The sequence below is a fragment of the Harpia harpyja genome, chromosome 4, assembly GCF_026419915.1.
Source record: "Harpia harpyja isolate bHarHar1 chromosome 4, bHarHar1 primary haplotype, whole genome shotgun sequence".
Taxonomy (NCBI): domain Eukaryota; kingdom Metazoa; phylum Chordata; class Aves; order Accipitriformes; family Accipitridae; genus Harpia; species Harpia harpyja.
In genome coordinates, this window is record NC_068943.1 from 49,558,575 (window position 1) to 49,586,429 (window position 27,855).

Below are 27,855 nucleotides of genomic sequence, written 5' to 3' on the forward strand. Positions count from 1 at the left end.
GGGAGAATGAAGAAGTGCCATGACCAATGCTGTGGATTCCCTCTCAGGGTTTATGCAGCTATTTTTTATGCTGGTGCAGCTGGCAGAACAGCAGCAGAGCTGACAAGCTCTCTCAAGGATAACAAACAACGTAAAAGTGTGAGCTTTCCTCATTTGTGTTTGATCATGCTTGGCATTCCCAGAGCAGCTGTTGTGGGTGTCTGTGGCCTTGGTCTGCATCCTAAAGAGCAGTAAACTGCAGGGCTCTCCTGTTCGCATTAAGCCCCGTGCCTGTGAATGCCTAAAATACTTGGGTTTCAGGCAGTTTCACATATGTTAGGATTTAGAAGAATCTAGGGTAGTTTGTGTTTAATTGTGTGTATTTTTGTTGCTTGTAAGAAGATCTGAAAGGTGATTAGCTGGCTTTCAACATGCTTCCAAGACTTTTTATTTTTGTAATATTAATGTCATGCATGTGAATAACTTGGCTTTGGGGAAAAAAGGACTTGTGTGCACCAGAAGTAACTGAATTCTGGAGTTATTTTCTTTTCCAAAGTGGATGTAATAAAGAACAATTGTGTGTTGATTTTAGAGGTGAGAGGGCATGAATCTCTAATTCTCATTTCCTAAAGGAGGAGGATAGAATCTGCTTGTTTGGGAGTAGCACTCAGAATTTTTTTTTTTTTTTTTTTTTTTTTAACAAATACTCTCTTACACATTCAAGCCAGGTGGTTTGCTTGGGCTTTGTTGGAGGCAAAACCCAAATGAACTCGAGAAAATGTATCTGAGAGAAACAGCTCATATACTCCTTGGTCAGAAAAATGAATGAATGAATTGAGAACAAATTTTAAGTCATGCGCTTATATTAGCAAACAAGGTGTAAGGCCAGCCAGTGCAAACCAGATTTATTGGCATATAAATAAATAAGCCAGTTTTGTGAAACTTGGCTGTAGTGATTTCAGTCCTGATTTCATGTAAAGAAGATGTGATTTATCATAATCCTACAAGAATGTGTGTTTAGAAGACGCATGTTTTTTCTCCACGTCTTCAGGCCTGGGAAAGACTGGAAAAAGCTGAACATGAAAGAGAACTGGCACTGCGAAATGAGCTCATCAGACAAGAGAAACTGGAACAACTTGCACGCAGATTTGATCGCAAGGCAGCTATGAGAGAAACTTGGCTGAGTGAAAATCAACGTCTCGTTTCTCAGGTGCTGCTTTCAGAGATTGTCTGTGTGACTAAAATGATTCCCATGAGTAATTATAGGATACAGTTCTTGCAAAGAGAACACTTCCTCCCCTATGCCTCATATTTTACTGAATTATGTATATTTATATTTATTGTATGTATGTGCAAATGTATATTTAGTGTGTATGTACTGTATGTCCTATCTTTAATGCATTTGGGATATCCCTTCCTTGAATCTACCAGTCTGTACTCAGGAGATATTGATGTGGAAATATCTATGCACAGTCAAGATTTTCTTTATCTGAATATTTTGGTCAATTCAGTGGAATTAGCCCAGGAATTAATTGTATTTTTTAATATTAGAGATGACTTAAAAAATATCCAAAGCCCCAGCCTAATCCTGATGGCCACCATGATTCTTGCCCCAAAGGCAGTAAATGATATCTCTGATTTTATCAGTGGTTCTCTGGTTATCAGAGGTATCTCTGATTTTATTAAAGAAGACTTTTCAGAGCATTTTGAGATCCCAGATTTGCTAGCAAGTGTATTCTGCACAATCAGAAATCATGTTATGAGCAGTAGGGCTTTTCTCCTCAGCAGGCATTGCTGAAGAATCATCTCTGTCTTTACAGGATAATTTTGGCTTTGACCTTCCAGCAGTAGAAGCCGCAACAAAGAAGCACGAGGCCATTGAAACAGACATTGCAGCATATGAAGAACGAGTCCAGGCCGTGGTCGCGGTTGCAAAGGAGCTTGAGACTGAAAATTACCATGATATCAAACGCATTACTGCAAGAAAGGACAATGTTATACGCCTATGGGAGTATCTCCTGGAGTTGCTCAGGGCACGGAGACAGCGGCTAGAGATGAATCTTGGTCTGCAAAAGATTTTTCAGGAAATGCTGTACATTATGGACTGGATGGATGAGATGAAGGTAGGTGTTTAGCCATTTAAGAACGTAGCCCAAATATTCTGGAGAGGTGTAGATGTCCTTTTCTGTAAATTTTTAACATTCATTTTGCCCCTCTGGTTTAATAGACAAATGCAGAAGATCCACATTCAAGAGCAGTGAACAAATTCCTTATACCTTATGATGATTTTTTAAAAATAAAGATTAAAAACAAGTAAGGAGAAAGAACAAGGTCGCTCCTATAGAAAGCTACTTTTCAGCTTCATGCCTCTGTCATAAGGGCCAGAGGCTTTGGTCACAGTGCTTGGGTAAGGATGACGATTTTGGTGAAAGGGACTTAAATAATCTCTCTTCATCACAATTTACATGGGGAACAAGTCACCTCTTCACCTCTGTGCTTTAAAAAGCATTAATTTCTTCCTGCCTGTTCTCCTGGGATCTGGGAAAGGAGAGGACCATGACTTTATTCTCGTCCATCAGCCAGCAGAACTTGGAAGCTGTTGGAGGAAAGAAAGATGTGTGTAGCTCAGTGGCAGCTCACAGCACCTGGACTGAGTGCTTTTCATTGGTCCTGCTGAGCTAACTTAGCTTCTCATCATCCTAGACTTCAAACTACATTAAAGAGCAGTCAAGTTCTTCATGGTTGCCAGTGATTTTAAAAATATTGGCTCAAATTCTTATCAGCCATGTCTCCATACATTTGAAATAGCTCTCCTTACAGCCCTGGAGTTTCTCTGGACTTAAATCAATGTAACAACAGAGAACAGCGTAACGCCTGGAGTCACTAAGAAACAAACATCTTGTGGCCTTCAGCCCATTTTACTTGTCTTTTACATTTTGATAGGTGCTTCTGCTGTCGCAAGACTATGGCAAACATTTGTTAGGAGTTGAAGACCTGTTGCAGAAACATGCTCTTGTGGAAGCTGACATTGCTATTCAGGCTGAGAGAGTGAGAGGGGTCAATGCATCTGCTCAGAAGTTTGCCACTGATGGAGAAGGTAACTAGCAGCCAATGTGTCCTTCTTTGTCTTAATTACGTATGAGGTTATCTATAAGCCTCATTAGTTCTGAAAGGCACGTTAGGTTAAATTCAACACCAGAATAAGAGAATCCAGCTTCATTTGTTCCTTCTTTACTCGCTGTGTCAATGATTAATTTGTCCAGGTATCTGCTCAAGAATTAATTGTGGCATAGTGTTTTGCATGGGGTGTCACACTTCTGACCAGCAGCTGCTGTATCTTTGTAATAGTCACCATTAGTTCCCCATTCTGTGTTTCTAATGCCAACAATACAAATTATTGGACCCAGTCTGATATTGTCCCAATTTATGCTAAATAAAAGCAATTCCACTAAAACAGTGCCATTAACTAGAGTAAATGATGTTCATGTTGTGCAGTTTTGTGTATGAAGCTGGTATAAATCTGGAGTAGTGAATTTTGTTTCACTGAAAACAGTCATGAATATCTTCCCTTTCGGGTTTTTTGTCTTTGTGCGAAGAACAGTATTTTCTGATCTGTGTTATTGTATGGTGGAGCTTGGATAGCTCACACTCACTTTCAGGAGACTAACTATGAATTCTTTTACATAAACTTTGTAGATGGAACAAACAGGAATTAAGAGCCCTGTGTATGCCCCAGCTGTAGAGATGAAAATGAATCAGTCCGAGTTGTAATGTACATTCTCTTATCTGAACAGGTTACAAACCATGTGACCCGCAGGTTATCAGGGACCGTGTTGCTCACATGGAGTTCTGTTACCAAGAGCTGTGCCAGCTCGCAGCCGAGCGCCGGGCCCGCTTGGAGGAGTCTCGGCGCCTCTGGAAATTCTTCTGGGAAATGGCTGAGGAAGAGGGTTGGATCAGGGAGAAGGAACAGATCCTGTCATCTGATGACTATGGGAAGGACCTAACCAGTGTTGTCCGTCTCTTGAGTAAACATAAGGCGTTTGAAGACGAAATGAGTGGTCGTAGTGGCCACTTTCAGCAGGCAATAAAAGAAGGTGAAGACATGATTGCGGAGGAGCATTTTGGGTCTGAGAAAATCAGAGAAAGAATTAAGGATATCCGGGAGCAGTGGGCTAACTTGGAACAGTTATCTGCCATTAGGAAGAAGCGCCTGGAGGAAGCCTCTCTCCTTCACCAGTTCCAGGCTGATGCTGATGACATTGATGCATGGATGTTGGACATCCTCAAAATTGTCTCCAGCAATGATGTTGGCCACGATGAATATTCTACTCAGTCCTTGGTCAAGAAACACAAAGATGTGGCTGAAGAGATTGCAAGCTACCGGCCAACCATTGACTCACTTCACGAACAAGCAAAGGCCCTACCACAGGAACATGCTGGATCTCCAGATGTGCAAGGCAGATTGTCCGGAATAGAGGAAAGATACAAAGAGGTTGCTGAGCTGACTCGGCTGCGTAAACAGGCTTTGCAGGATACCCTTGCTCTTTATAAGATGTTCAGTGAGGCAGATGCTTGTGAGCTTTGGATTGATGAGAAGGAGAAGTGGCTGAATAACATGCAGATTCCAGAGAAGCTGGAGGACCTGGAAGTGATCCAGCACAGGTGAGAATGCCTTTACCAGGAAGTTTGGGGAATATTGGGTGGAAGTTTTTTTTACACTGGCTACCTTTCTCAGCTTGCCGGTGGCTCAGATTCTCTAATGCCTGTGTGATCTTGTTTTGTTTGTTCCCTCCCTCCCCCCAGATTTGAAAGCTTAGAACCAGAAATGAACAATCAGGCATCCCGTGTTGCAGTTGTGAACCAAATTGCTAGACAGCTAATGCACAGCGGCCATCCAAGTGAGAAGGAGATCAAAGCACAGCAAGATAAACTCAACACAAGGTAAGTGAAGGCCTCATGCTCATGAACATGACACTGGCTGAAACAAGTACAGTGGGGTCATTTGTGTTTTAGATGTGTTTTTTAAGATCTTCTGATACCGTTACCTGAAGTATCTTCAAGGTAGGCCTTTAAAGCTTCAGAAGGAAAAAGAGCTGTGTCTTTCAAATATTTGGTTAACAGATGGAGTTTTGCTATTGGCTTCAATCAGGTCCTCCTGAGTGTATCAATACCTTGATTTGAGAGCTGGAAATTTAACGATAAAAAAGAAACCAATATAACTTCATGTAAACTCACTCATTTTTTGGCTTCAAAATAAGCCAAGAGAGTACATTTAGTGTGAAAATTAGATGTAGCTAGCAATTTTTCATGTGAGGAAATATTATACTTTTAAGGACTCAGTGTTACTGGTACTTGTCATATTCTAATATACACCATAGCTTGGTTAATGGTTGTTTTGCTAAAACTATTGATGATGTGGGAAGGACTGAAAAAACCATGAGTAGTTAGGTTATTTCATGGCTTACCAAGGTAATATGAGCAACTGCTCACTCAGCAATGTTGCCATATCCTTTTCACTTACTATACACAAATCTCAATTTCTCTGCTTTTCTCTCCTCACAAATTTCAGATGGAGCCAGTTCAGAGAACTGGTGGATAGGAAGAAGGATGCTCTGCTCTCTGCCCTGAGTATCCAGAACTACCATCTTGAGTGTAACGAAACCAAATCCTGGATCAGGGAAAAGACCAAAGTGATCGAATCCACACAAGATCTGGGTAATGATCTAGCTGGAGTGATGGCCCTGCAGAGGAAGCTGACTGGCATGGAACGTGACCTGGTAGCCATTGAAGCCAAGCTAAGTGACCTGCAAAAAGAGGCAGAAAAGTTGGAATCAGAGCATCCTGACCAGGCACAGGCTATCCTTTCACGGCTCGCAGAAATCAACGATGTATGGGAAGAAATGAAGACCACCCTCAAGAACCGGGAAGAGTCCCTTGGGGAGGCAAGCAAACTGCAGCAATTCCTGAGAGACCTGGATGACTTCCAGTCTTGGCTATCCAGAACGCAGACTGCAATTGCATCCGAAGATATGCCAAACACGCTGACAGAGGCTGAGAAGCTGCTCACTCAACATGAGAATATTAAGAATGAAATCAACAATTATGAGGAAGATTATCAGAAAATGAGGGATATGGGTGAGATGGTGACACAAGGGCAAACTGATGCTCAGTACATGTTCTTACGGCAGCGCCTACAAGCTTTGGATACTGGATGGAATGAGCTTCACAAAATGTGGGAGAACAGGCAAAATCTCCTTTCCCAGTCTCATGCCTACCAGCTATTTCTCAGAGATACCAAGCAGGCAGAAGCATTTCTTAATAACCAGGCAAGTGGTCAAGATATACCTTATTTCATTTCTACAGGTTGGCACCATATACTGCAAGCAATTAACAAACAAGATCATTTGGCAGGAGAGCTACCAACAGATAAATTGCCCTTTTTTTAACTATAATTTGCTTTTTGTATTTTACTTCTAACTGTTCTTGGGAGGCGTTTCTTTTCATATGTGGTGAATCTGTTGTTGGAGCAGACAGCATAGCCTGAGTGTAATACTTTTATCTCTCTGATTTATGCTTTAAATCACAGGAGTATGTTTTGGCGCACACGGAAATGCCCACTACCTTGGAAGGAGCAGAAGCTGCTATTAAAAAACAGGAGGATTTCATGACCACAATGGATGCCAATGAAGAAAAGATCAATGCAGTTGTAGAGACTGGCAGGAGGCTAGTTAGTGATGGGAACATTAACTCTGATAAAATCCAGGAGAAAGTGGACTCTATTGATGACAGGTAAGGTCAGAATGATGGTGGAATGTAGCTGTTCATACTTTAATTCTGTTCTCTGAGAGATGACCTTTTACCAGAATCCGAAGGCAAAGTAACATGTTAGAAAATGTCTGTTGCAGAATGTTTTCTTTGTCCTGTGGAAAAATAGGAACTGTAATGTTTAAAAAATGTGCCGGGCTAATCTTAATTACATATTACCTCTCCCATTTTCTAGAGACTTACTAGGTCATGAGCTCACTACCCAGAATTTGGCTATATGAGTATTGCTGTATAATTCTTGGAGTATTAACAGACTTTATATTATGGTGGGAGCTGTAGCAGTTGGCTATACCTGGTTCCACAAGTCTTATTTTCCTCTGCTACCTCCTAGCTGATTTAATGATAATAATGTATTCCTGTCCTTCCTCTGAGGAAGGAATGTGGCTCTTCAAGAGGGTAATTAGCATTGCATCTACCCCACCCGCTTGGTTTTGATCGCCTTTTCCAACTTGTCTGGCCCTTCTGCAATCAGATTAGGAAGCATTGGTACAAGCGTGTCTTTCATCCTAAACCAAGTCTTTTGCTTTGTCTCTTTAGCTGTGACATGGATGCTATAGAACATTAAGAGTTTCTTCTTCTCTGAAAACCAAATGTTCCGTTTTGATGACTATGATTCATGGTTCTTTCTGCTTTTGGTTTGAATAGTAGTAGAATCTTTCAAGGCGCTTTTCAATCATGAGTATCAGAACACAGCAGTAAGCTCATACAGAGTTGTTATGTCAAATGTTACTGATGACCCTTCTGTCAGACTTGCATCCTCCTGCAGCTGGTAAGCTCGGAGTTATCCAGATGCCTTTACCTCCAAGGAGAAACTGAACTGAAGAAGTTCAGAAAATGTTGCGCCTTTCCTGTTTTGGCAAACAGGTCCCGCTGTGTATGCATCCAGTTTAGCTGTGGCTCTTGGCTTCAAGAAGGGTGAATATTCCTGTTCCTAGAGCTTGCTGAGTGCCTCTGAGTCCTCTGACAACCTAACTCTGAGGATACCTTACGTTTGCATTCTCTCTCTAACCAGCTTGACTGTCTTTAGATCCCAGTTAGAATGTGCAAAGGCCAGGAAGAGGAGATCATATGAAAGCCATCAAGGTGAAAGCTAGGAAATGGATTTTCCTTGTTTACCCTCACTGACTTTCAATGTCTTCAGCTGTAAGTTTTCCCATCCACTTATAAAAACAGGAGGACTTGATCCTGGCCTTCTGGTCAGATGTCTTCTTTATTAAAATATTAAAAGATAGCATCCAAGGTTATAATAGCAAATGGTCAGCTGCTTCTTGCAGCCCTTTCTGAGGCAGCTGGAGTGGGAGACAGCTTCAGCCTCTGTCCTGTGTGCTCTGTAGAGAGGTTCCTGCTGCCCCGGCTGTGGTGCTCTGGTCACTGTTCCCCCTCAGTGCAGCTACTCCTCTGTGTCCCCATTGTCCTGTGGCACCCCAGCTGGCCACCTGGGCTGTCCTGCCTGTGGGACGTGTGCTGGAGTTCCTCCTCTGAATGGCAGGCAAGTCCTAGAGACTGTATTTTTTTAAGCCCACTTTTTTCCAACGCGTTTCCTCAATTCCAAAGCTATTTATGCAGAGCACTGCAAAAACCATCCGGTGCACTGCTATTCAGGAAATCCGTGTGATTGCTCTCTGAGTCTGTAAGGCTGATAAGCCTCAAGAACAAAGCCTTAGGGCTGGGTGTAGTGGGAGTGGTAGCAAAGGAAGCTGCTTTGGTTTTACAAAAAATTGCTCTCCCAACCAAGCTCCACCTGGATGTATAACAAAGGACCAAAACAAACAAGTACAAATATGTGCAGTGGCTCCATACTTCCCATATGGAGCTCTTTGTAGTTTTTAGTATTGTTAATAGTGTTTTTTACAGTCATGCTTTCAAGCTGTTCCAGAGGAGACCCCACTGTCCGTTGGTACAGCAGACAGACCCGGCCCTAAAATGGTTACCATCTAAATAGACATGGTAGGCATCAGGCTAAGGAAGGAGAGGAGAGCACAGAAGCAGAGTGGAGCTCTGCAACAGGAGATAAACACTTCAGCACAATCTTTTAGTGCAGTTCACAGGGAAGACTAAATGGGATTAAGGAAATGGAGAAAGGGTAAGGGAAGGAGAAGACGGATTTGAATAAAACTATCACTAGCTAGATTTTCCAGCTAGGAAAGAAGCTGCTCTCCCCAGTGCAGCTGTCCCTGCTTTGATGACTTCTGCTGCTGTTTCTGCCAGCCAGAGGGGAAAAGTTTTCTCCTCCATTTTCTCTTGGAAGAGTGTAAGGGGACTGCCCTAGTCTGTGTGCCTACACACGGCCTCTCTGATTCTGCAGATGAGTTTTTAGTTCAAAGACAGTGGCAGATCTGAGATTGTGATCTGGGTCTGGTTTTCATCAACTTTGTATTTGTGCAACTTGCTGCTCAACAGAGAACAGAAGTAATTTTTGTTCTTGCCCATTCAGAAAGGAGAGTGCCTCTTGTTTGCTGGAACAACTAAAGAAGCTAAAACTGCCTTGCATGTATCTCGATATACTTAGCAGGCAGTTGCATTTGCGCTACGTGTAAGATCTATTATTCCTGCACAGGCTTTGAAACCCACAGGCTTACAGTTAAACCACAACTGATTTTGTCAGTTTTCAGCATTGTTAGCATTCTCAGGGGCCTCTGGGGAGACAGCATGGGAACAGTGTGGCAAATTTTGGTGCTCTGTTCTTGGATTAATTTGAGTCAGACACCTCCTTGTGCTGAACAGATCCTACTTTCCTGTTTTAGATTCTTCATAATGTTCCCACAGAAGGAAGATGCCCCCATGTTTTAACTGACTACAGTACATTCCCTATCCCCTCTTTTACCATGTAGGTCTGGTTTAGCTTGGACATTTGAATCTGAGGTTGCCTCTTCAGTATATGCATAGGGAAGCCCTTTTTTAATGCAGCCGTAGACACTGCTATGGTGTAAGTCATATATGTGATTATTTATGGGAACAGGCAGATGAATTCAAAGTCATTCTAAATAACTAGTGTGCAGAGCAAGCTCTTTCATGCAAATGTGTGATCTTCTTCCACAAACTATTTTAGCAAATTAGTAAGAAGCAGTCATTGACAACCTTAAGTGTGACAGGGTCTGAGTTTCTGGCACTTCTCTGCCATGTGCATCTCAGAAGAGCAGGATTTTAATAGTTATGATTGCAATCAGCAGTTGAACAGTAAGCTTTGCGCTTTTCTCCACCCTCCAGTGATGGCCAAGTGCTTGTAGCCTTCGGCAGAGCTGCAGTCCAGCCTGTCCGCTGCCCTGACATGCCTGGCTGGCTCAGCTGGGGCCTCTGCACTCATGGCAAGGGAAGCAGGATGACCAGGCAGCCTCCTTAGCACCACACTTCTAGTATCTGGATAAAAATTTGTATTACGAAGGGTTCTGTTCTGCACTCTGCTTGTTTATTCTGTCTAAAGACCTTCTGACGTACTGGTAGTAGAGGGTGGGAGAAGCTTTCTAGTGGTAGGGGTGGTTATGTACAGAAAATTCTAAAATCTCTGTCACTGGAACTTTTAAAGAATTTAGGGAAACATGAACAAGGAATTAATAATGTTTAGATATAGCCAGTCTGGGGCAGGAGAACAGATTAAATGACTTCTTAAGGCCCTTTAGTCCTATAAAAAAATAATGTCAATTCTGTGATGAAAATACAGGAATTCCTGCCTGTTCCAGCAGTGTCCATCCTCAAAATACTACTGCCACATCTTCAAGTATCCAGTTTAAACCTTGCTACAGTTCAGCCCTGTTCTTCAGAGAATATTCATCTTTCAGTCTCATTCCAGGTCATCTTAGACAACCAAACAACCTTTTACAGTTAAATAGCTCTAAGCGCCAAAGATCATATTTGTTATGCTAAGGACAAAAAAAAAAAAAAAAAAAAAAAAAAAGCTATGTCGTCATCTGTTTTTGATATCCCTGCATGGTTTCCCTTCAAAGTTCCTGAAGTTAGTATTTCCAACACTGTAGGAGATACTTTTGTTAGTTTTTTAAACTCAGCTTTTCTCAACATAAGAACTTCTCTACTTACTCTTAACTCTATTCAAATAAGTGTCATGAAAATTCTCCTTTTAATTTCACTTTTGTCCTCTCCAGAATACATAAGTCTACAATGTAATCTAGCCTTAAATCTATTAAATCATCATGATAAAATCATCCAAGCAATTCCTTGCTTCATTTTAGCAACCTGAGTAATGCACTGTGTTTGCCCAGGCATATAAAAACCAGCCAAGAAAGAGTGGAATCTAACCCAGTGATGTTAGTTATGTTATAGAGATTTTTCCTAAGGCACAATTTGTGCATCCTTTCCTTTGTGCTCTCTCAAATAACCCCTGTCAAAACTTCAAGATTACCTGGCCTTGGACTCCAGCCTCTTGCTTTGATGTTTACATATGTCTTCCTTGCCATCTGATCTGTAAATCAATTTTCTTGACCTACAGCTACATAGATGCTGCTTGCCTGGTTATTCAGAGGAAGCTGTTGAGACAAAAGAGAAGCAATTTGTAGTCCTGTAAAGGGTTTTCTCCTATTCTTCTGCCTACAGACCTTTTGCTTTTATGTAAAACGTATCCCTAAGTAATTCCTTGTGTTTCTGAAGTCACTAAATTCATGCCAGAGAGCTTTCTCTGGTAGCATTGTAGATCAGGAAAAGTGGTATCTTAATCCAGTTGTTGTCATCAACACATAATTTATAGTCTTCCAGAATATCATGAGTCTCTGGAGATTTCCACTAACACGGATTTATTTAGCTATTGCCAGTATGTGCTGAGATCATCTTATAAATTGCCATCCTTCAAAGTAATTTCCAACTCTCTATCCCTATTTATCTTAGGTTATTACAAAGGACAGCAAGTTTGCACTTTAAGACCATGTACAGTGAAATATGAACAAAACTAACACAATGAGCAGTAAATAAAAATTACCTTCTCTACCTTGCCTCCTCCATCTAAATTGCCTCATAAATAATGAAAGTACCGAAGGACAGGGATAACTACTCCAAATTAAGCATTAGTTAAAAACACGTTCAGAGATACCTTGGGATTGAGCTCTTCAGGCACCATGTCAATTTGAAGAACCCACCAAGACCTTTGGGACTGCCAGCATGACTCATCCTTCAAGGGGCAAACAGTTATGAATTAAAAATAGGGCTTCTAGACTAATCTTTTCTTTTCTTTTCTTTTGTCTACTCAAATGCTCTGAAAAATATGTTCCAATGTGCATAAAGCTTCTATTTGACGAAACACACAGGTGTGTCACATGCGTTGTTAAATACAGCATTTGGAGGGTTATATAAACCACTCCAGCTTTGTTCAGGAGAAAGAAGTGCTGAGCTATAGCAAAGGTATACTATGAAGACCATTACAGCAAGTATACACTTTGCAAGAGACACATAACATGCAGTCTCGTTGTTGCAATTTTGCAGATAGTTTACTTATGGTTTTTGGCAAACAGTCTGAACTTTCCTGTGGTCTTGAAATTAGTGAGCCAAATTCTGTACATAACACTTGTGAAACCCTGCTGACTTCAAAATTTTCCCTGTGTATTTAACTGGTCACAAAAACAAGTAGATGCTGAGCTTAAGTAAGCACATTAAATAACACCTGCATATCTGAGCTACAAAAATGTCCTTCATTTGAAAGGCAGAAAAAGACACACACCACATACTTATTCAATACATGTATCCCAGGGAGGCTACAGAAACGAACAAATGACAGTTTTGCATGAAATACCTATTTCAAGTCTTTTTTCTCTGCTGGTTTTTTTTTTTTTTTTGACTAGACATAGGAAGAACCGTGAAGCAGCCAGTGAACTTCTGATGAGACTGAAAGATAACAGGGATCTTCAGAAGTTTCTTCAGGATTGTCAAGAGGTAAATTATGTCCTTTCACTTTTATCGCTAAAAGCTGCATCCTGCAGAAGAGTATTCTTACCCCCATATTTTGAGGACTGGAATACTCAGCATTTTGCAATCAAGTCATCCAGTAGTATTTAGTATGGTGTAAACAACTGAAAAAAATCCCTGACCAAAACCCTGCAAAAATTAAGCTGTTTTTTTTTTTCTCATGAACTGAATTTCCTTTCGTCATGTAAGCTAAAGACAGGGAAAATTGCCAAAAGCAGTGAAGATTTTCTGCTGTAGTATAAATTAATCATGTGGAATGTGGTGGGATTAGCACTGAACTCATTAAGAATTTTGTCTACAGCTGTATATATGTATGTGGCCTGGTGCAGGAGATTTCAAGTGATTTCTACAAAACATTAGTCAGAAGAATAGGAAGTTAGGAATAAGAGGGGAGCAGGATTAAACTGGATCATTTTTAATGTGTTATTTATCTGATAGTTTGCATGTGTTTAAAATTGTTAAGTACTATACCATTTAAAAAAAAGAAATCCTTTCCAGATTTTCTAGTGTCTTACATGGACCATTTACACTGAAGGCAACATTTTAAAGTTAGGAATAATCTTATTCCTAGCATGTGGAATTAATCAAGTAATTTTCAGGTTATTTCATGCAGTACTGACAGGTATTAAAGAGCCTTGCTTGTGAGGTGCATAAAAACTCGCTATCCTTATCTGAAGTCTGCAAAGAGAGCTGACTATGACAAAGCTGTGCTTTTCAGTTCAAGAGTCAGTACATTAGCTGCACATCTTATCCAGCTACAAGAGACTGGAAGTCACTGCAGTGTGTCTGAACGGAATTGCTCACAGCTGAGATTTCATACAAGAAACAAACAAAATGACTATCATAAACTGGGCAAATGATGTTTACTGCTCAGTTGCCTAGATGCAGTCTGTTTTCCTGCATTGCATAAGCCTAACCATGAACTTGGCTTAAATTGCTCCTTCCTTGGTAGTAAAAACATGACAGATTAGCAAAAATTCTGCTGTTATTAGCAGCAGCTTCTTCCTTCCTCTGTAACATCCCTAGTACAGAAATCCCCCTGGCTCTTGGAGCTCTTCTAGCCTCTGTGTCAATGTGGTTGTGTTCCCTAGGATCTGTTTTTTCCCCTAGATCATTGAAAGAAAAAGGAAAACATAAAAGCTCTAGTGTCTGGCCGCCTGAATGCCTTTCCTCTCAATTGTTTCTCTCCAGCCACTAAAGCATGGATGTCTCGACTGTACAGTTCAAAGACAGAACTTACAATACCCGAATGTTACAAATTTCTCCAGTCCTTTTTGAGAGGACATTAGCCTTGATGGTAATTGAATGGTTGTTTTCTGAGAAGACAGCCATAATGAGACTTAGAATTTGCATTAGCTTGATTACAAAGTGTCTACTGATACCTATGCTGGGCTGGAGGGATTGTGTGATGGAGCACCACTGTCCTGCCAGGTGGAAGGGAGCCAAGGGAATACCTTGCCCTTTGCTTTTTCGTTAGCCCTGACTGTGAAGCTGAGAATTGTTAGAAAACAGATTCAAACCAGTCTCCATTCTACCTGGCAATGATCCATCGGCCTTCCTGCCCACTGCCTTAGGGACGGTTTCCCATCCATCTGTAACTTGAGGAAAGGAAGAGTGTTTTCTGCACTGTGCTCCTTCCCCAGGGCAGCCACTTTCCTCATCGGTCACTCAGTGCTAAAGCATTATTGTAAATGTGGCCTCCTGCCCCTCGCTCCTTCCTGCCTCTGACTCACAGGCGAGGCAGCAAGCAGCGTCAGTGTGCTTGAGGAGGTGGCAGGACAGTGCTTGTAACCCCAGCTCAGCAGTGATAAACCTTTTCTCTGGGTCACAGATGAGGGAAAACACAGCAGATTTTCTTGTTAGTAGTCAGATACACTGTCACAGGTTAATCCTGGGGTGTTGCTTTTTTTGGTCTGTTTCTCGCATTCATAAATATGAATACATTAAATAAATTAGCTGAGTGAATGAAATAAAGAGTGACAGCAGAAAATCCTGGGAAGAAGAGATGTGATAAATTTTGCCATTTAGTTTTCTTTGACTTCCTGCTCTTTCACAGCTCACCTTCGAAGAGATTAAAGCTGATCTTCCCTGTAAGTGCTAGAAGTCCCAGCACTGTCTGGGCTCATTTCTCTAGGGACGCCAGAGTGAAAGCATTTGGCGAGACTCCGAACATCAGAAGTTTTCTGCCTGTTCACAGAGTGTGCCGGCAGGTTTTGTCATGCAGCGCAGACGTCTGTGAACCTTATGCCACAAGATAGGCTGTGTCAACTTGGGTATTTGCAATGTCTGGGAAGTGCAGCAGTAGTCAGTGCTCTTTCACCTTCCCTTGTTGCTTTGCCAGCTTTACAAGGGTTTTGTTTCTGCATTTCTCTTAGTTCATGCCTGGCTTTCATTGCAGAGTGTTACAGTCTTCTGGGAACTGAGAGCAGAAACAAAATTTTATGGTATAGGTGCAAAGGATAGGAGGAAGCCTAATAGCTAGCTCTGCTGGCGTTAACAACTGACTTACAGCTTTCTGGAGAAATAAATACTCCAAGTGTCAATCTGAGGCACTGTTTTAAGGAATTATTGTATTATTTTTTTAAATCTACTTTTGCACTGAAGATACTGACTTCTAGTGACTATAGTGGTTGCAAGAACCAGATTTCAATAGTCACACCTTAAATGCTTTATTTGTGCTTTCATGTTACCAGAAGGAACATAACAATGTTGCAAGAGTCAGAAATGAGGGTTTTATCCTGACAGCCGCTGGCTGTGTACCACCTACCGTCTGTGTCTCGGTTCATCCCATCTGTTAATATGAACGGTAGCACCTTTCCTTGGGAAGCACTTTTAAATCCTCAGAAGACTTAATGTTCTGGCTGAGAAAAGCAAACAATGAAAGACAAGCAGTGCAATTTGCAGAGCATAGCAGCTGTCTCCCACCCAGAAAAGCAGGAGTAAAACTATGAATTTTGGGTTATATAGTAATCCTTAATGTAGCCTCTGATTGTTAAGTAGCACAGTAGGCTGTTAAAACTGTAAACTTCCCTGCCTACAGGAGTCTTCATTAACATGGCCATTTTTCTCGTTAGACTTGATAGCAAGATCAGATGAGGAGTGTCTCTGATTGCTCTGATACGTTTTCCCTTTTTGTGGAGCTTAACAGTGCATTTAAGGGATAATTTAAGAGGCTTGTGAATGCTAAACGAATTTGTTGCCCTGTATCCTGAGTACATAGCGGAGAATTGGGGAGTCTCACCCATGCCCTGTTACTCTTCTTGTCAGGTTGCTTCCTCGGCAGGACGGCGTGCGTCGCTGAAATGGCATTCTAGAAACAAAGCTTAGATTTGTTTTGACATTTTCCGCTTCGGTAGGCGACTCTAAATATGCAGAAAATGAATCTTTTTCAAATTCTGTAAACATTCCTGTGAATGTGGGTTTTTTTTATCCACACCTAAGGGAGAGATAAAGCAGTCAGACTCACCCTGGGAGGAAATTTGATGTTGGCTGCTATGATCAAATAATTTGCCCTTGGCAAATAAGCTACCTTTTAAAGTATTGTTTTTCTCTAGTGTTGATCTGGAAATTGTTCTCAGTGCCTCTGTATTTGCAGAAAATCAGAATGAAATCAATCTTGGATTTTATATAATGGAAAATGGAAAGTCTTGAGTACCAAAACCCTAGTGGAGATTGGACAAATAAAGGAATTTGTTTATGTAAACCTATATAGAGAAAAGACTATGGGGAAAAGGTACAAATGTGGTGTGAATTAATGGTACAAAACCATCTCTATTCTTAAGACTTCTGATATGAGTAGAAATACAGAATTTCTCATTCAGTGTTACCCTGAAAAATTTACCTTGGGGCTCTGTTTAATTCTGGAGACTGGCTTTTGCATGCCACTTCATTAGTGTGTACTTCTGCAATGTCCTCAGGAAGTCAGTAAGCCTCCACAGGGGTGTGGTGATGACATTCAAGTCCTGGTCCTGAGTAGCACATTGAGTAATGTTGCAAGGGAAAAGCGGCACAAAAATACCCTGTGACCAATAGGTAGGACACATGTGCCTGTTTCTCTTGCTGTTGAACTGGGCGAGACCTGTGTGTTTGATTTTGCTCATCATGAAGTTGATTCCTTTCTGCTTGGGTCATGGGTTATTTATATATTGGAGATGGATGTTTAAATTTGACTGTTAAAGAGGTGGATCCTTGACTGAACCCTGAGTAAAAGCAGTCTCCAAATCTCACGCAACTCTCCTGTAGAGGCATCTCTTTATCCTTGATCTGGAGGCATTTTGATACTTTGCATTATTTCACACTACAATAGTTTTCACAAACACCTGTGTATTTTCTTTTTCAGCTCTCGCTCTGGATCAATGAAAAGATGCTTACAGCCCAGGATATGTCCTATGATGAGGCAAGGAACCTGCATAGCAAATGGCTGAAGCATCAGGCATTTATGGCAGAACTTGCATCCAACAAAGAATGGCTGGAGAAGATTGAAAAGGTAACTAAAGAATGTCCAAAAAATGCCCTCATCTTTGTTGAAGATGATTATGCACAGAGATGGGATCTGTTCCTCTGCGGAATTGGTTCTTGAATCATCTCTCCAGCTAAAGCAAAAGGAGATTTCATTATTGCAGAATAAGTATCTATCGCATTGTGTCTCCATCTAACCCATTTTATTCCTCATAGATGTTAAACGTTTTTTATCCAAGACATTCTCACGGAATAGTCATTGGCTGAGTTGCCAATTTAATTTTGTCTAGTCTTTCTTACCTGTTAGGAGGAAGGCATAACCTAGTTTTCATACCCAAAGGGTAAAAGGGGCAAATGTTATGATTTGAGCTAATAAAGTAGAAGTACTTGCTGGGAAATAACTGAATGTAGACTCCCATGCGGCTGTGCTGGTCTTGATTCATTCGGGACTATAATCAGGCTGCCTTTCCCCATGCAAAATTAGTGCATAAGGTAAAGTACAGCCAGTTTTCTGATTAATTAAGATTCACAGCTCTGTATCAAGTTACTTTGAAGGCTTTAATGTGCTGTGATGAGCTGTACTTTTTTCCCTCCATTTCTCATGTGCAGCTCTGGAACACTAAGGAGGTCTCGTCTTTAGCTCTGACAGTGGGTTTCTGTTCAGTGTAAGTTAGCTTAATTGCTCATTTCCTCTCCCACTTTGGCACTCTGTATCCCATTAGAGGCTTTTCTGTGATCTGCAAATAGCAGTACCGTTTAATGGTGTAATTAGAAGGCTGCTCTTAGTACTGGAAGTTCTTTTTTAGTGATGCTAATACATCCTCACCCTTTGTGTCTGAAAAATCAGATTGCAGCGAAGTACCAAACCTGTGTATCAAGTCACAGCTAACAATCATTGTATTAATGTTACCAGTGGTTACAGCTATTAAATGTGATGGGTTGTGAGTAGTGTTCACATCTGAAAAGGTTTTGTCCCTTGTCAGCACCACGCATGTGCAGAGGTAGAAGTATAATTAGAAGTAAGGAAAATATTTCCAAAACTAATACAATCTTTGTAAAGGCAAAAAGATACCTTCAGTCCAAGTGCTCTGCTGGTGCTAGGTACAGGGTTCCTGCTTCCCAAGGAAGATTGTTGCTCTCTGATATTGGCTTAGACCCATGGTAATTGCTGTAACCCATTGATGTAACCCTCTTCAGTCACACAGCTCAGTTTTGGTGCCATAAGCGCCCTCTCCCAGCATTGGGCTGGGTCTTCATCACTGTCCCTGGTGAAATGGCCTGCAGAAACTGGACACACAGCTTGTTCAGCTGCAGCTCCCTCCTCTGCTGTTGCACAGGTGGCATGGGGCAGCCTGCTCCACTCCTGTCTGAGCAGTGTCCCCAGGAACTCCCACAAAGGAACATGTGTAGTGGGGAAGAGAAAGGAGGCGTTGTTTGACCTTCCCATTATCAAGAAACCCTCTTCCTGGCAACAGACGGACCTGGGAGCTGATGTTCTGGAAGGAGTTATTGGATAACTGGAGATAGAAAATGAGTGGTTGATGCTGCCAGCAGATGAGGAGTCCTGAGTGCTTACTAATCAGAATAATTTAGCTAACGATCTGTGAGTGCTCCTGAGGAGGTACCATTTTGTTGCTCTTTGCTTTGCAGGAGGGAATGCAGCTCATTGCAGAGAAACCAGAGACGGAAGCTGTAGTGAAAGAAAAGCTGACAAGTCTCCATCAAATGTGGGAAGAGCTTGAATCCACTACCCAGACCAAGGCTCAGCGTCTCTTTGATGCAAACAAGGCAGAGCTTTTTACCCAGAGCTGTGCTGATTTGGATAAGTGGCTGAATGGTTTGGAAAGTCAAATTCAGTCGGATGACTACGGAAAAGATCTCACCAGTGTCAACATCCTGTTGAAGAAGCAGCAGGTAAATGGAGCGCAGGTTGCAGAGTGGGCAGACAGCAGATACTTGCACTCAAAGGAACAGATCGGGGATCCTTTCAGTTTAGAAAAGAATGTAATGGCTTTTCTGTCTTCCTGTTCTTTCATGTATCTTTACGAAGAACCAGAAATACACCCAGAAACAAATCAGACATAAATTTCTTGATACAATCTCTACCTTATACTGCCTTCCTTCCCCACATTAATATCTCTATTCTGTCTCCCGCTGTCGTCCTCCAGTCACCGGTCATTCTCTCTCTGTACGTGGCTGCCTGCCTGTGATTCAAACTTGTCCGAAGCTGGTTGGTCCCTGATTCCCTGCTGTAAAGGCAGCAAGGAGTAGCAAGGACAGCAGGGAGCAGTGAAGCTCTTGTGCGCAATTAGCTGTCTTCCAAAGTTGTTCAGGGTAACTTGTGAATGACCAGTAGAAGAGATCGTTGGCCAAATTCATTAGCCAACTGAGGGATATCAGCAGGTGGCCACAGTTGTGAATCTGTGTTTAAGCCTTGTTCCTTGCAATATGAATGCTACAGTAATTATTAATGCGGTAAATCCTTACTGACCAGCATCTGTTCTTCCTTCTTATGAAGCTACTGACGTACCCTGGTCCTATCGAGTGCTTTTACCCTGGTTTTCAGGACCTTTTTGCCATGTTTCTATTTAGATGCTAGAGAATCAAATGGATGTTCGTAAGAAGGAGATAGAGGAGCTGCAAAGCCAGGCACGGGCTTTAAGTCAAGAAGGGAAGAGTACAGATGAAGTAGATGGCAAACGCCTTACTGTAGAAAAGAAATTTTTGGAGTTGTTGGAACCTTTGAATGAAAGAAAGGCAAACCTGCTGGCCTCCAAAGAGATCCACCAGTTCAACCGCGATGTGGAAGATGAAATTGTGAGTATAAAAGAAATCCTATTCCCCAGACAATAGGAAAATGTCAGACCTATTGCAGAGTTATCACAGGAAGAAACCTTTTGATCATGTCTCTCAATAGCATGCTTGAGTAATGCTGCTCTTTGCATCTTGTGCACACCGGCCTCTCTCTGCTGCCCTAACTGTATCTGTGGTTGCTTGAAATTGTATGTGCTCTTCTCTTACTTTCAGTTGTGGGTCGGAGAGAGAATGCCTATAGCTACATCTACTGATCATGGACACAACCTCCAGACTGTGCAGCTACTAATAAAGAAAAATCAGGTAAGTAGGTGGCGTTAGAGCTCCATACCTGTTACTTCTCCTTAACGTTGACTATTTCCGGAAGAAAAGGTTTGGGGTGAAATGATGGGTGCTTTGGTGGTGATGTGCTGGGGCGGGGGGGGTTTGGGGGGGGGAGCGGTGTGACCACTAGGTGGTGGCATGTTTGGGGGAGACACAGCCCAAGTTTGTCCACATGAGCTGATGGCATGTGTTCTGCTGCCCCTCCAGAGTTAAGACCCCTGACTGGCATTTCTTTTTTGTTTGGTGCAGTGTCTCATCAGTCTGCTTTTCTCCCATGTAGACCCTTCAGAAAGAAATCCAGGGACATCAGCCTCGTATTGATGACATTTTTGAGAGGAGTCAGAACATTATCACAGAGAGTAGCCCTAATGCTGAAGCAATTCAGCAGAGACTTGCAGACTTGCAACAGCTGTGGAACCTCCTAATCGAGGAGACAGAGAAACGCCACAAGCGCCTGGAGGAGTCTCACAGAGCACAGCAGTATTACTTTGATGCTGCTGAGGCTGAGGCCTGGATGAGTGAGCAGGAGCTCTACATGATGTCAGAAGAGAAAGCCAAGGTGAGCAGCACCACAGCAACACTAGTTTGGTTTTAATTGCTTAGCTAGAGGGGGGCAGGTGACATAATTTAATATGTTGCTAGTGTAATGGTCACATAAATTAAATTCCCTTGTGAAATCTCAAGTGATCATCTCTTTTATCTGTTATGACATCTCTAATAGTGTGGAGGATAGGCCTTGCTGTACTGAGTCAGTGAAGCATCCTCAGACTGTGGATGGCAACTGTGTGCCTGCCTTTGCTGTAAGGTCAGAGTTACCAATACAGTCCAGTTAGGTCAGGTTTTCTGTTAGTTTTGAATCACTGGGAACAGCACGACGCACCTGTTTGTGAAACAGGCCTGATGGTCACTCAGTTGATGCCATTAGTCATCAGCTTTTACTCCCAGTGAAGAGAAATTGGAACAGTGTCAGACCATAGCAAAGAGTAGGTGAACTTCTGTTTTTCAAGGAGGTGTTAGTGTGCCGTATCTTATTTGTTATTTACATAAATGCACTGTGTTTGCTGCCCTGATAAAATAAAACTCAACTTTGTATCAGTATAACACGTTCCGTGGGTGCTCAGCCTTCAGTTAAAAGGGGTTTGTTTTCTTTTTTATATCTAAGCAATGCAAATTAAAAGGAGTATTAATGCAAATAGTTCATCATGCAAAACACTTCAATGAAAAGGCTTATTGACAATAACAGTTAACACTGAGAGTTGGGGGTTGTTTTTCTTAACGATGCATAGAAAGTTCTGATCGGAATTTCTCCAGGCACTTTGGTGGAGAATCCTTTGGCATGGCCTCTGTAGGGTTTCTTTTCTTTGACCCAGGCTGTCGTTCAAAAGCCTGACAAGTGACGTGCCTAAAACTGTTCCATTTTTCTGAGCCCTGCACAATCACCGGTGTTGTGTAAACACACAAAGAGCTTCATAGAAGAGGAAATTCAACCTGCTCAATGTACAGCTGATGTAATTTTGTTCTGCATCCCAGAGGGGTTGTTGCCTTCACTCTCTCACTTGTTATTTTGCTTTCCGTGGGTACCATTTGCTGTGAACTCAACTATTGATATGCCGTTGTTAGAACAACTTGTCTTCAAGCTGTAGTTGGGAGCAAGTCTTTAGAAATCTTTCTGGCTACCTCTTTTTGCTGGCACACCAAGTTGAACTTGCTGTGTGGTGTCTTTCTCTGGAGTGGGGCACTTGACTGTCATTTTCTCTCACCATTACAGGATGAACAGAGTGCGGTGTCCATGCTGAAGAAACACCAGATTTTGGAACAAGCTGTAGAAGACTATGCTGAAACTGTGCACCAGCTTTCAAAGACCAGCAGGACTTTGGTGGCAGATAATCACCCAGAAAGGTATTAACTGCCATTTTTAATTGGATTATGCGTTCTTTTAGTAGTTCAGTCACTTCATTGGGTTGTTCTGACCCACAAAGACTACAGCAAAGAGTAGGTAGCTCAGAAGAATGTACAGAGGAAAAGGAGTTGAGCCTCACTCAATTCAAGGTGCATGTTGGACCACCCTGATTTAGCCAGAGAAAGGGTCCAGAGCAGGGTCAGTATGTGCAGCTGCTGATTTCTGGATAGTACTGGACACCTTCAATAAATGCCTGTTGTATCCTTCAGAGAGGCTAGAGGTGTCAGGTCTGCCAGCACTGCTGAACCTTACAAAGGTATAGCAATCCTGAGAGACAAGGGTCCATATTCACTCTTTCAGCCAACTTTTATGTCCAGCCCAGAGGGTCACAGTCATTCGTTCTTCTGTCTTAGTGCAGTGCTCCCCAAAATCTGGCTCCTCTCTTTGAGATTCCTGTAGAATCAGAGGCTGGAATCTGATGCTTTAAACATGGGCACATTAACATCTTGGGTTTGGTGAATTTATCTCGACTTTCGTAAATGGCTTTCCCTGTGGGAGAATTCAGGAAGCTTAAGAACTGTTTTGCTGTAAGACCTGCAGCTAAGCAAGCAGAATTCTCCATTGGCTCTGACTGCAAGGCTGATTTGACTGTGAGGCTGATGTATTTAACTGCTCTGCCTTCACTGATAGGAAGATAGGACTATCTTAGGAAAGACACTCTCTGCCTCTGGTGGAGGATTGTTATTTAACTCAAAAGCACTCTCTTGTGGTCATGATAATTTCTGATAAGAGTGGATTTCCTGGCTGAGGTCACTGAGTACTGGAATCACATAATCAATTTTACGAGGCAGAGCGAAGGCAATTTGACAGGGCTATATGGCTCAGACAAAGTATAGGCAAAGGATACGGCAAGTAGAAGTATTAATCACTTCTGGAAATGCTGAGCTTTAGGGAGTAAGAAACCCATGAGTGCTTCTGAACTTAGAAGCAGAATTTAAATGAAAATAAAATGCTGCTTACCTCAGCAGCTCAGATCCTGCCTGTGATTTTGGGAGAAGACTCTGGTGTGATCTGTGGTCAAACAAATGGAGAGCTTAGTTCCTAGCTTCACTCTCTAAAGCCAGGGGAGTTATGTGTACAGGGCAGAGAAGTTTTCCAGCTAGTGCAGTCAACTGTGCCAGCAGAGGATGGGTCCAGTGTGTCCGAGTCAAATTCATGCATACAGACATGCATTCTGTGGATTAAATACCCCAAGAGTGATTTTTGTTCCTCGTAGGTTTCTTTTTCCATTTGCTCTTACCATTTGTAGAAGATGATGAAGACTCGATGCTCTTGTGTTTTTTTCAGCGAGCGTATCAGCATGCGCCAGTCCAAAGTCGATAAGCTGTATGCAGGCCTGAAGGATCTAGCTGAAGAGAGACGGGGCAAGCTGGATGAGAGACATAGGCTGTTCCAGCTTAACCGTGAGGTGGATGACCTGGAGCAATGGATTGCTGAAAGGGAGGTGGTGGCAGGATCCCATGAGCTGGGACAGGATTACGAACATGTAACGGTAAGTCTTTGGACATGGCTGCAGACTGACCTTCCTTTTCTGGATGCTGCACACAGCAGATGGTTAATGTAAATTGGTAGCTGGCTTGCTTGGTTTGCTCAGATCAGTTTGTAATTACAGCGCTGCATAAGTCTGTTTCTCTGCTTTTCAGATGCTACAGGAGCGATTCCGAGAATTTGCCCGAGACACTGGTAACATTGGACAGGAGCGTGTTGATACTGTTAACCACATGGCAGACGAACTCATCAACTCTGGACATTCAGATGCTGCGACAATTGCAGAGTGGAAGGACGGACTCAATGAGGCCTGGGCTGATCTCCTGGAGCTCATTGACACAAGAACACAAATTCTAGCAGCCTCTTATGAACTGCACAAATTTTACCATGATGCCAAGGAGATCTTAGGACGTATTCAAGACAAACATAAGAAACTGCCTGAAGAGCTCGGTAGAGACCAAAACACGGTGGAAACACTACAGAGAATGCACACAACATTTGAGCATGATATCCAGGCACTCGGCACCCAGGTGTGTAGCAAGCGTATGGCGCTGTCTGTGGGTATAGGAACCTGAGCTGCAGAGTTCTGCTGCGGCTCTTGGCCCCTCCGTGACTGGGATACAGTGCTTCCAGCTGCTTTCCAAGTGTATTTCTGTGGGAATAACTTCACCTGCATCATTTTCTTATCTGTCTGTCTGCTTCACTGTCATTGCATTAGGTTAATTAGTTTATCTAAAATAGAAATCCATAAGTACACAGATTTCTGAATATGTAGGTAATTGTTGAACATTATTACATTTCCTGTCCTTGGTTGGAGAAGAAATCATAAAGGCAGAGAACTTCTGTATTGATCTAAAGTAAAGCAAAAAGCTGACATGTCTCCTGACAGTCTCAGCCTGCCATGTGCGTAGGAAGAGAGTGGATGGAGAGGCACAAGGGTAACACATTTAGCTCCACAGAGGGCCTTTTTCTGATTGCCTCAAGCGGCAGCACCAGCAGGGTGCTGTGTGGCTGATACAGTTGGAAAATAGTTTAGATTTGAAGAAAAAAAGATTCATTTGACTGAACATATTGTCTCTTTAGTCAATTTCTGAAAGACATTGAACAGATACTGAATCTGTAAAGAATTTTTAATGTACAAGAGGTAATATGAAATACAGGTTTCAGATTTTCTGTCCTTAGCGTTGTTCTTGGGTGTTATATTAATTGTGCTGGAAGCCACCTCAGATTTGCCTGCTCCTTATGTCACGTTCGCCTTGGTGAACACAAGACACAACTATCCTGTCCCATAGAAGAATCGATAGTCCAAAGGATACTTGGAGGACAGGGGCAAATATGAAGGGATGTGTAATCCAGGTTGTTTGGGTTTTTTAAAAAAAAAAAAACACCACCAAAAAGCCCCAACCAAATCCTCTTCTGCTAAGCACTTTGCATTTTTCCTTTCTGAGAGGCAAAGGAGGTCTGTAGACCTACATAGAGGCTTTCTGACTTGGTTATGAGTCTGGGTATTCTGACTTAAATATTGCTTTTTGTGATGCTTCCTAATAGCAGTCTGAAGAGATTTAAAGGACATAGTCCAGGCTAAGATTTTTAAAAGCAGCCAAACTTGATCTAATTCTGAATCTTTTGAAGCCAAGGTATGTTAAATAGAAGGTGGCAGCTGCTCATACAGCACACGGGATTCTAAACCAAAAAACAATGTTCAACTGCCAGAATGAGAATTTTGGAAGGGAACAAGTTGCTTAAGGAATGGAGGAATTACGACTGACTGTATTTATCCCAGTAGATTGGAAAAGATAGTTTTTATGGCCCAGCTGCCTGCCAATTCTTTATTATGTTGCAATTTACATAGTATTTTACACTAGAATAAAGGAGATATAGCAACCATTTGATTTTCCAAGTGTTTTACTTTCAGAAACTATAGATTTTATACATAAAATTGGAGACATCCACAAAACACCAATCCCAGTCTGTCAAAAAGCTTATTATAATCAAGGCCTAAATGAAGGAATATGTAATCATAGCGCAGAGCTGTGGTGAAAGCACTCAGGATAGTTTTTGGATGAAACAGCTAGAGCACCGAGATGGGTCATTATGACAGTGGTATGATCTCTGTGCCTGTAGGTAGAAGGCTATTTAATTGGATGTTCAAATTTTTTTTTTTTTTAAAAAGATAAGATTATTAGACAAGAGCTAATAAATGTTGTTTCCTAGCTTGAAAAATAAGTGAAACAGTGAAGAAATGGAATTTGTTGTCCCAAGACAGTGTTTGAAAGGAAAAGAGATTTCTAATAGTAGAAGGATCTCTGAATTTCCAAATTTTCTTCTCTTAGAAGTCATTATCTACATTTTTGAAAAATCACCTCTGTCAGCTAGAGTAGTGGTTTTCATACAGGAGTTCCTGAGTGGCATTGTCACTTTTGTGAGAGGAAGAGAAGTTGATGATGAAAATGGTCCCCATTTGCCCTGACATTTAACAGTCACTTTGTATTGGCACCCAGTTTTACAGGAGGTTTAGGCAGTGGCAAATCTTTGCTATTTTGGGGGCCCCTTGACCCAACAGTCTCCTCTAAGAAATATTCTCATAGGGATATACTGACTTAATAACAAAACAAACCTTTTTGGTATCGACAGACCAAATATATTTGCAGTGGCTTTAGAAAGCCATTCAAATGATGAATTAGCAGCTAGAATGTCCCCATATTTGTGACTCAGAAGTACCCAAGCACTAATGCATTTCTTTCTTATAAAAACACACCAGGTGAGACAGCTGCAGGAGGATGCTGCACGCCTTCAGGCTGCCTATGCCGGAGACAAAGCTGATGACATCCAGAAGAGGGAAAACGAGGTCCTAGAAGCATGGAAGGCGCTGTTGGATGCCTGCGAGGGCCGCAGGGTTAGACTGGTGGATACAGGAGACAAATTCCGTTTCTTCAGCATGGTTCGTGATCTCATGCTTTGGATGGAAGACGTTATCCGACAGATAGAAGCCCAAGAAAAGCCAAGGTAATGTGAAGTATCTCTTCTCAATCAGAAGATAAGGATGCAAGTCAGTTGAGGAAAAGACACAGTATCACTGAGCCAGAAATTCAGAGAGGGGCTGTCAAAATCTGATGGTAGTGTAGCAGCTTGCTTTTGTGTATTGCTGCCTAGCAGAGGCCGGGGGCTACTGAAGCAATTGCAGTGTAAAATTGTGTGCAAAGAGATGAAGTCTCACACGCTTGTTTATTTGATCTCTGATTCGGACCAGAATGGTGCCGTTCCTAAGGAAAGGCTGCTAGCAATCTTGCTTCCTGAACTACAGACAATCTAGGAATTAATTTTTCTTTTCGTACCATTGTGGGTTAGTTTACTTGTTTGAAAATGTAACAACTGTTAAATCTGGAATACATGTTTCTGAACCATGGATTGATCATTTTAGGGATGTTTCGTCTGTTGAACTACTAATGAACAATCACCAGGGTATCAAAGCAGAAATCGATGCCCGAAATGACAGCTTTACGACCTGCATTGAGCTCGGCAAATCTCTTCTGGCGAGAAAACACTACGCATCAGAGGAGGTACTGTGCTTACTGAATGTGTAACAACTGCAGTCCAGCTGACCTATTGATTCTGTTTCAGCTGGAGAAACTTGCATTGTGTAATAAGCTGCATATTTATAATGACATGCATTGCTTCAGGGACTGTTGGACTTACTTGCTATTGTGAAATTAGTGTATAATTTAACTCTGTGAATTCATGTTGGATAGCAGAGATGGCACCTAAATCTAAAGTATCATTTTCAGTCCAGGAAATGTAAAGAGGCTGTTGCATTCAGTTCTGCAGAGAGAAAACTCTGGGATGGCTGTGTTTGGAAAGGTGACTTCTTTGGGCAAGAGCAGAGTGAGACAGCCTGAATTTTGTGCAGGGGAACTGGAATGCTATGAAGAGGCCTGCTAGGGGAAGGAGCAGGAAAAAGTTTGTCTCACAGGGAGTAAATACAGGGAATACTAAGATAAACGCTTAAGGCATTGATTTATTTTCTGATTTGTCCAGGCCAGAGCATAGAGACTTAACCCATGTTTCTTTCTGCCTCCCTTTGGTGGAGGGAGGATAGCCAA

General features: G+C 41.9%; 1 protein-coding gene across 5 annotated transcripts in view; it reads left to right on the top strand.

Annotated features, from left to right (window-relative positions):
- SPTBN1 (spectrin beta, non-erythrocytic 1) overlaps positions 1-27,855 on the top strand; it is a 136,829-nt gene that overhangs the window by 94,359 nt on the left and 14,615 nt on the right. For all 5 annotated transcript variants that reach the window (XM_052783938.1, XM_052783941.1, XM_052783939.1 and 2 more), the window contains 18 exons: positions 1,031-1,189; positions 1,800-2,102; positions 2,923-3,076; positions 3,774-4,644; positions 4,786-4,923; positions 5,552-6,308; positions 6,569-6,771; positions 12,588-12,678; positions 17,051-17,197; positions 18,820-19,083; positions 19,762-19,986; positions 20,197-20,286; positions 20,588-20,866; positions 22,076-22,206; positions 23,555-23,759; positions 23,911-24,285; positions 26,517-26,761; positions 27,177-27,315. In XM_052783938.1, the coding sequence (XP_052639898.1) occupies positions 1,031-1,189; positions 1,800-2,102; positions 2,923-3,076; positions 3,774-4,644; positions 4,786-4,923; positions 5,552-6,308; positions 6,569-6,771; positions 12,588-12,678; positions 17,051-17,197; positions 18,820-19,083; positions 19,762-19,986; positions 20,197-20,286; positions 20,588-20,866; positions 22,076-22,206; positions 23,555-23,759; positions 23,911-24,285; positions 26,517-26,761; positions 27,177-27,315 (4,776 nt within the window). The remainder of the gene's footprint in view (positions 1-1,030; positions 1,190-1,799; positions 2,103-2,922; positions 3,077-3,773; positions 4,645-4,785; positions 4,924-5,551; positions 6,309-6,568; positions 6,772-12,587; positions 12,679-17,050; positions 17,198-18,819; positions 19,084-19,761; positions 19,987-20,196; positions 20,287-20,587; positions 20,867-22,075; positions 22,207-23,554; positions 23,760-23,910; positions 24,286-26,516; positions 26,762-27,176; positions 27,316-27,855) is intronic.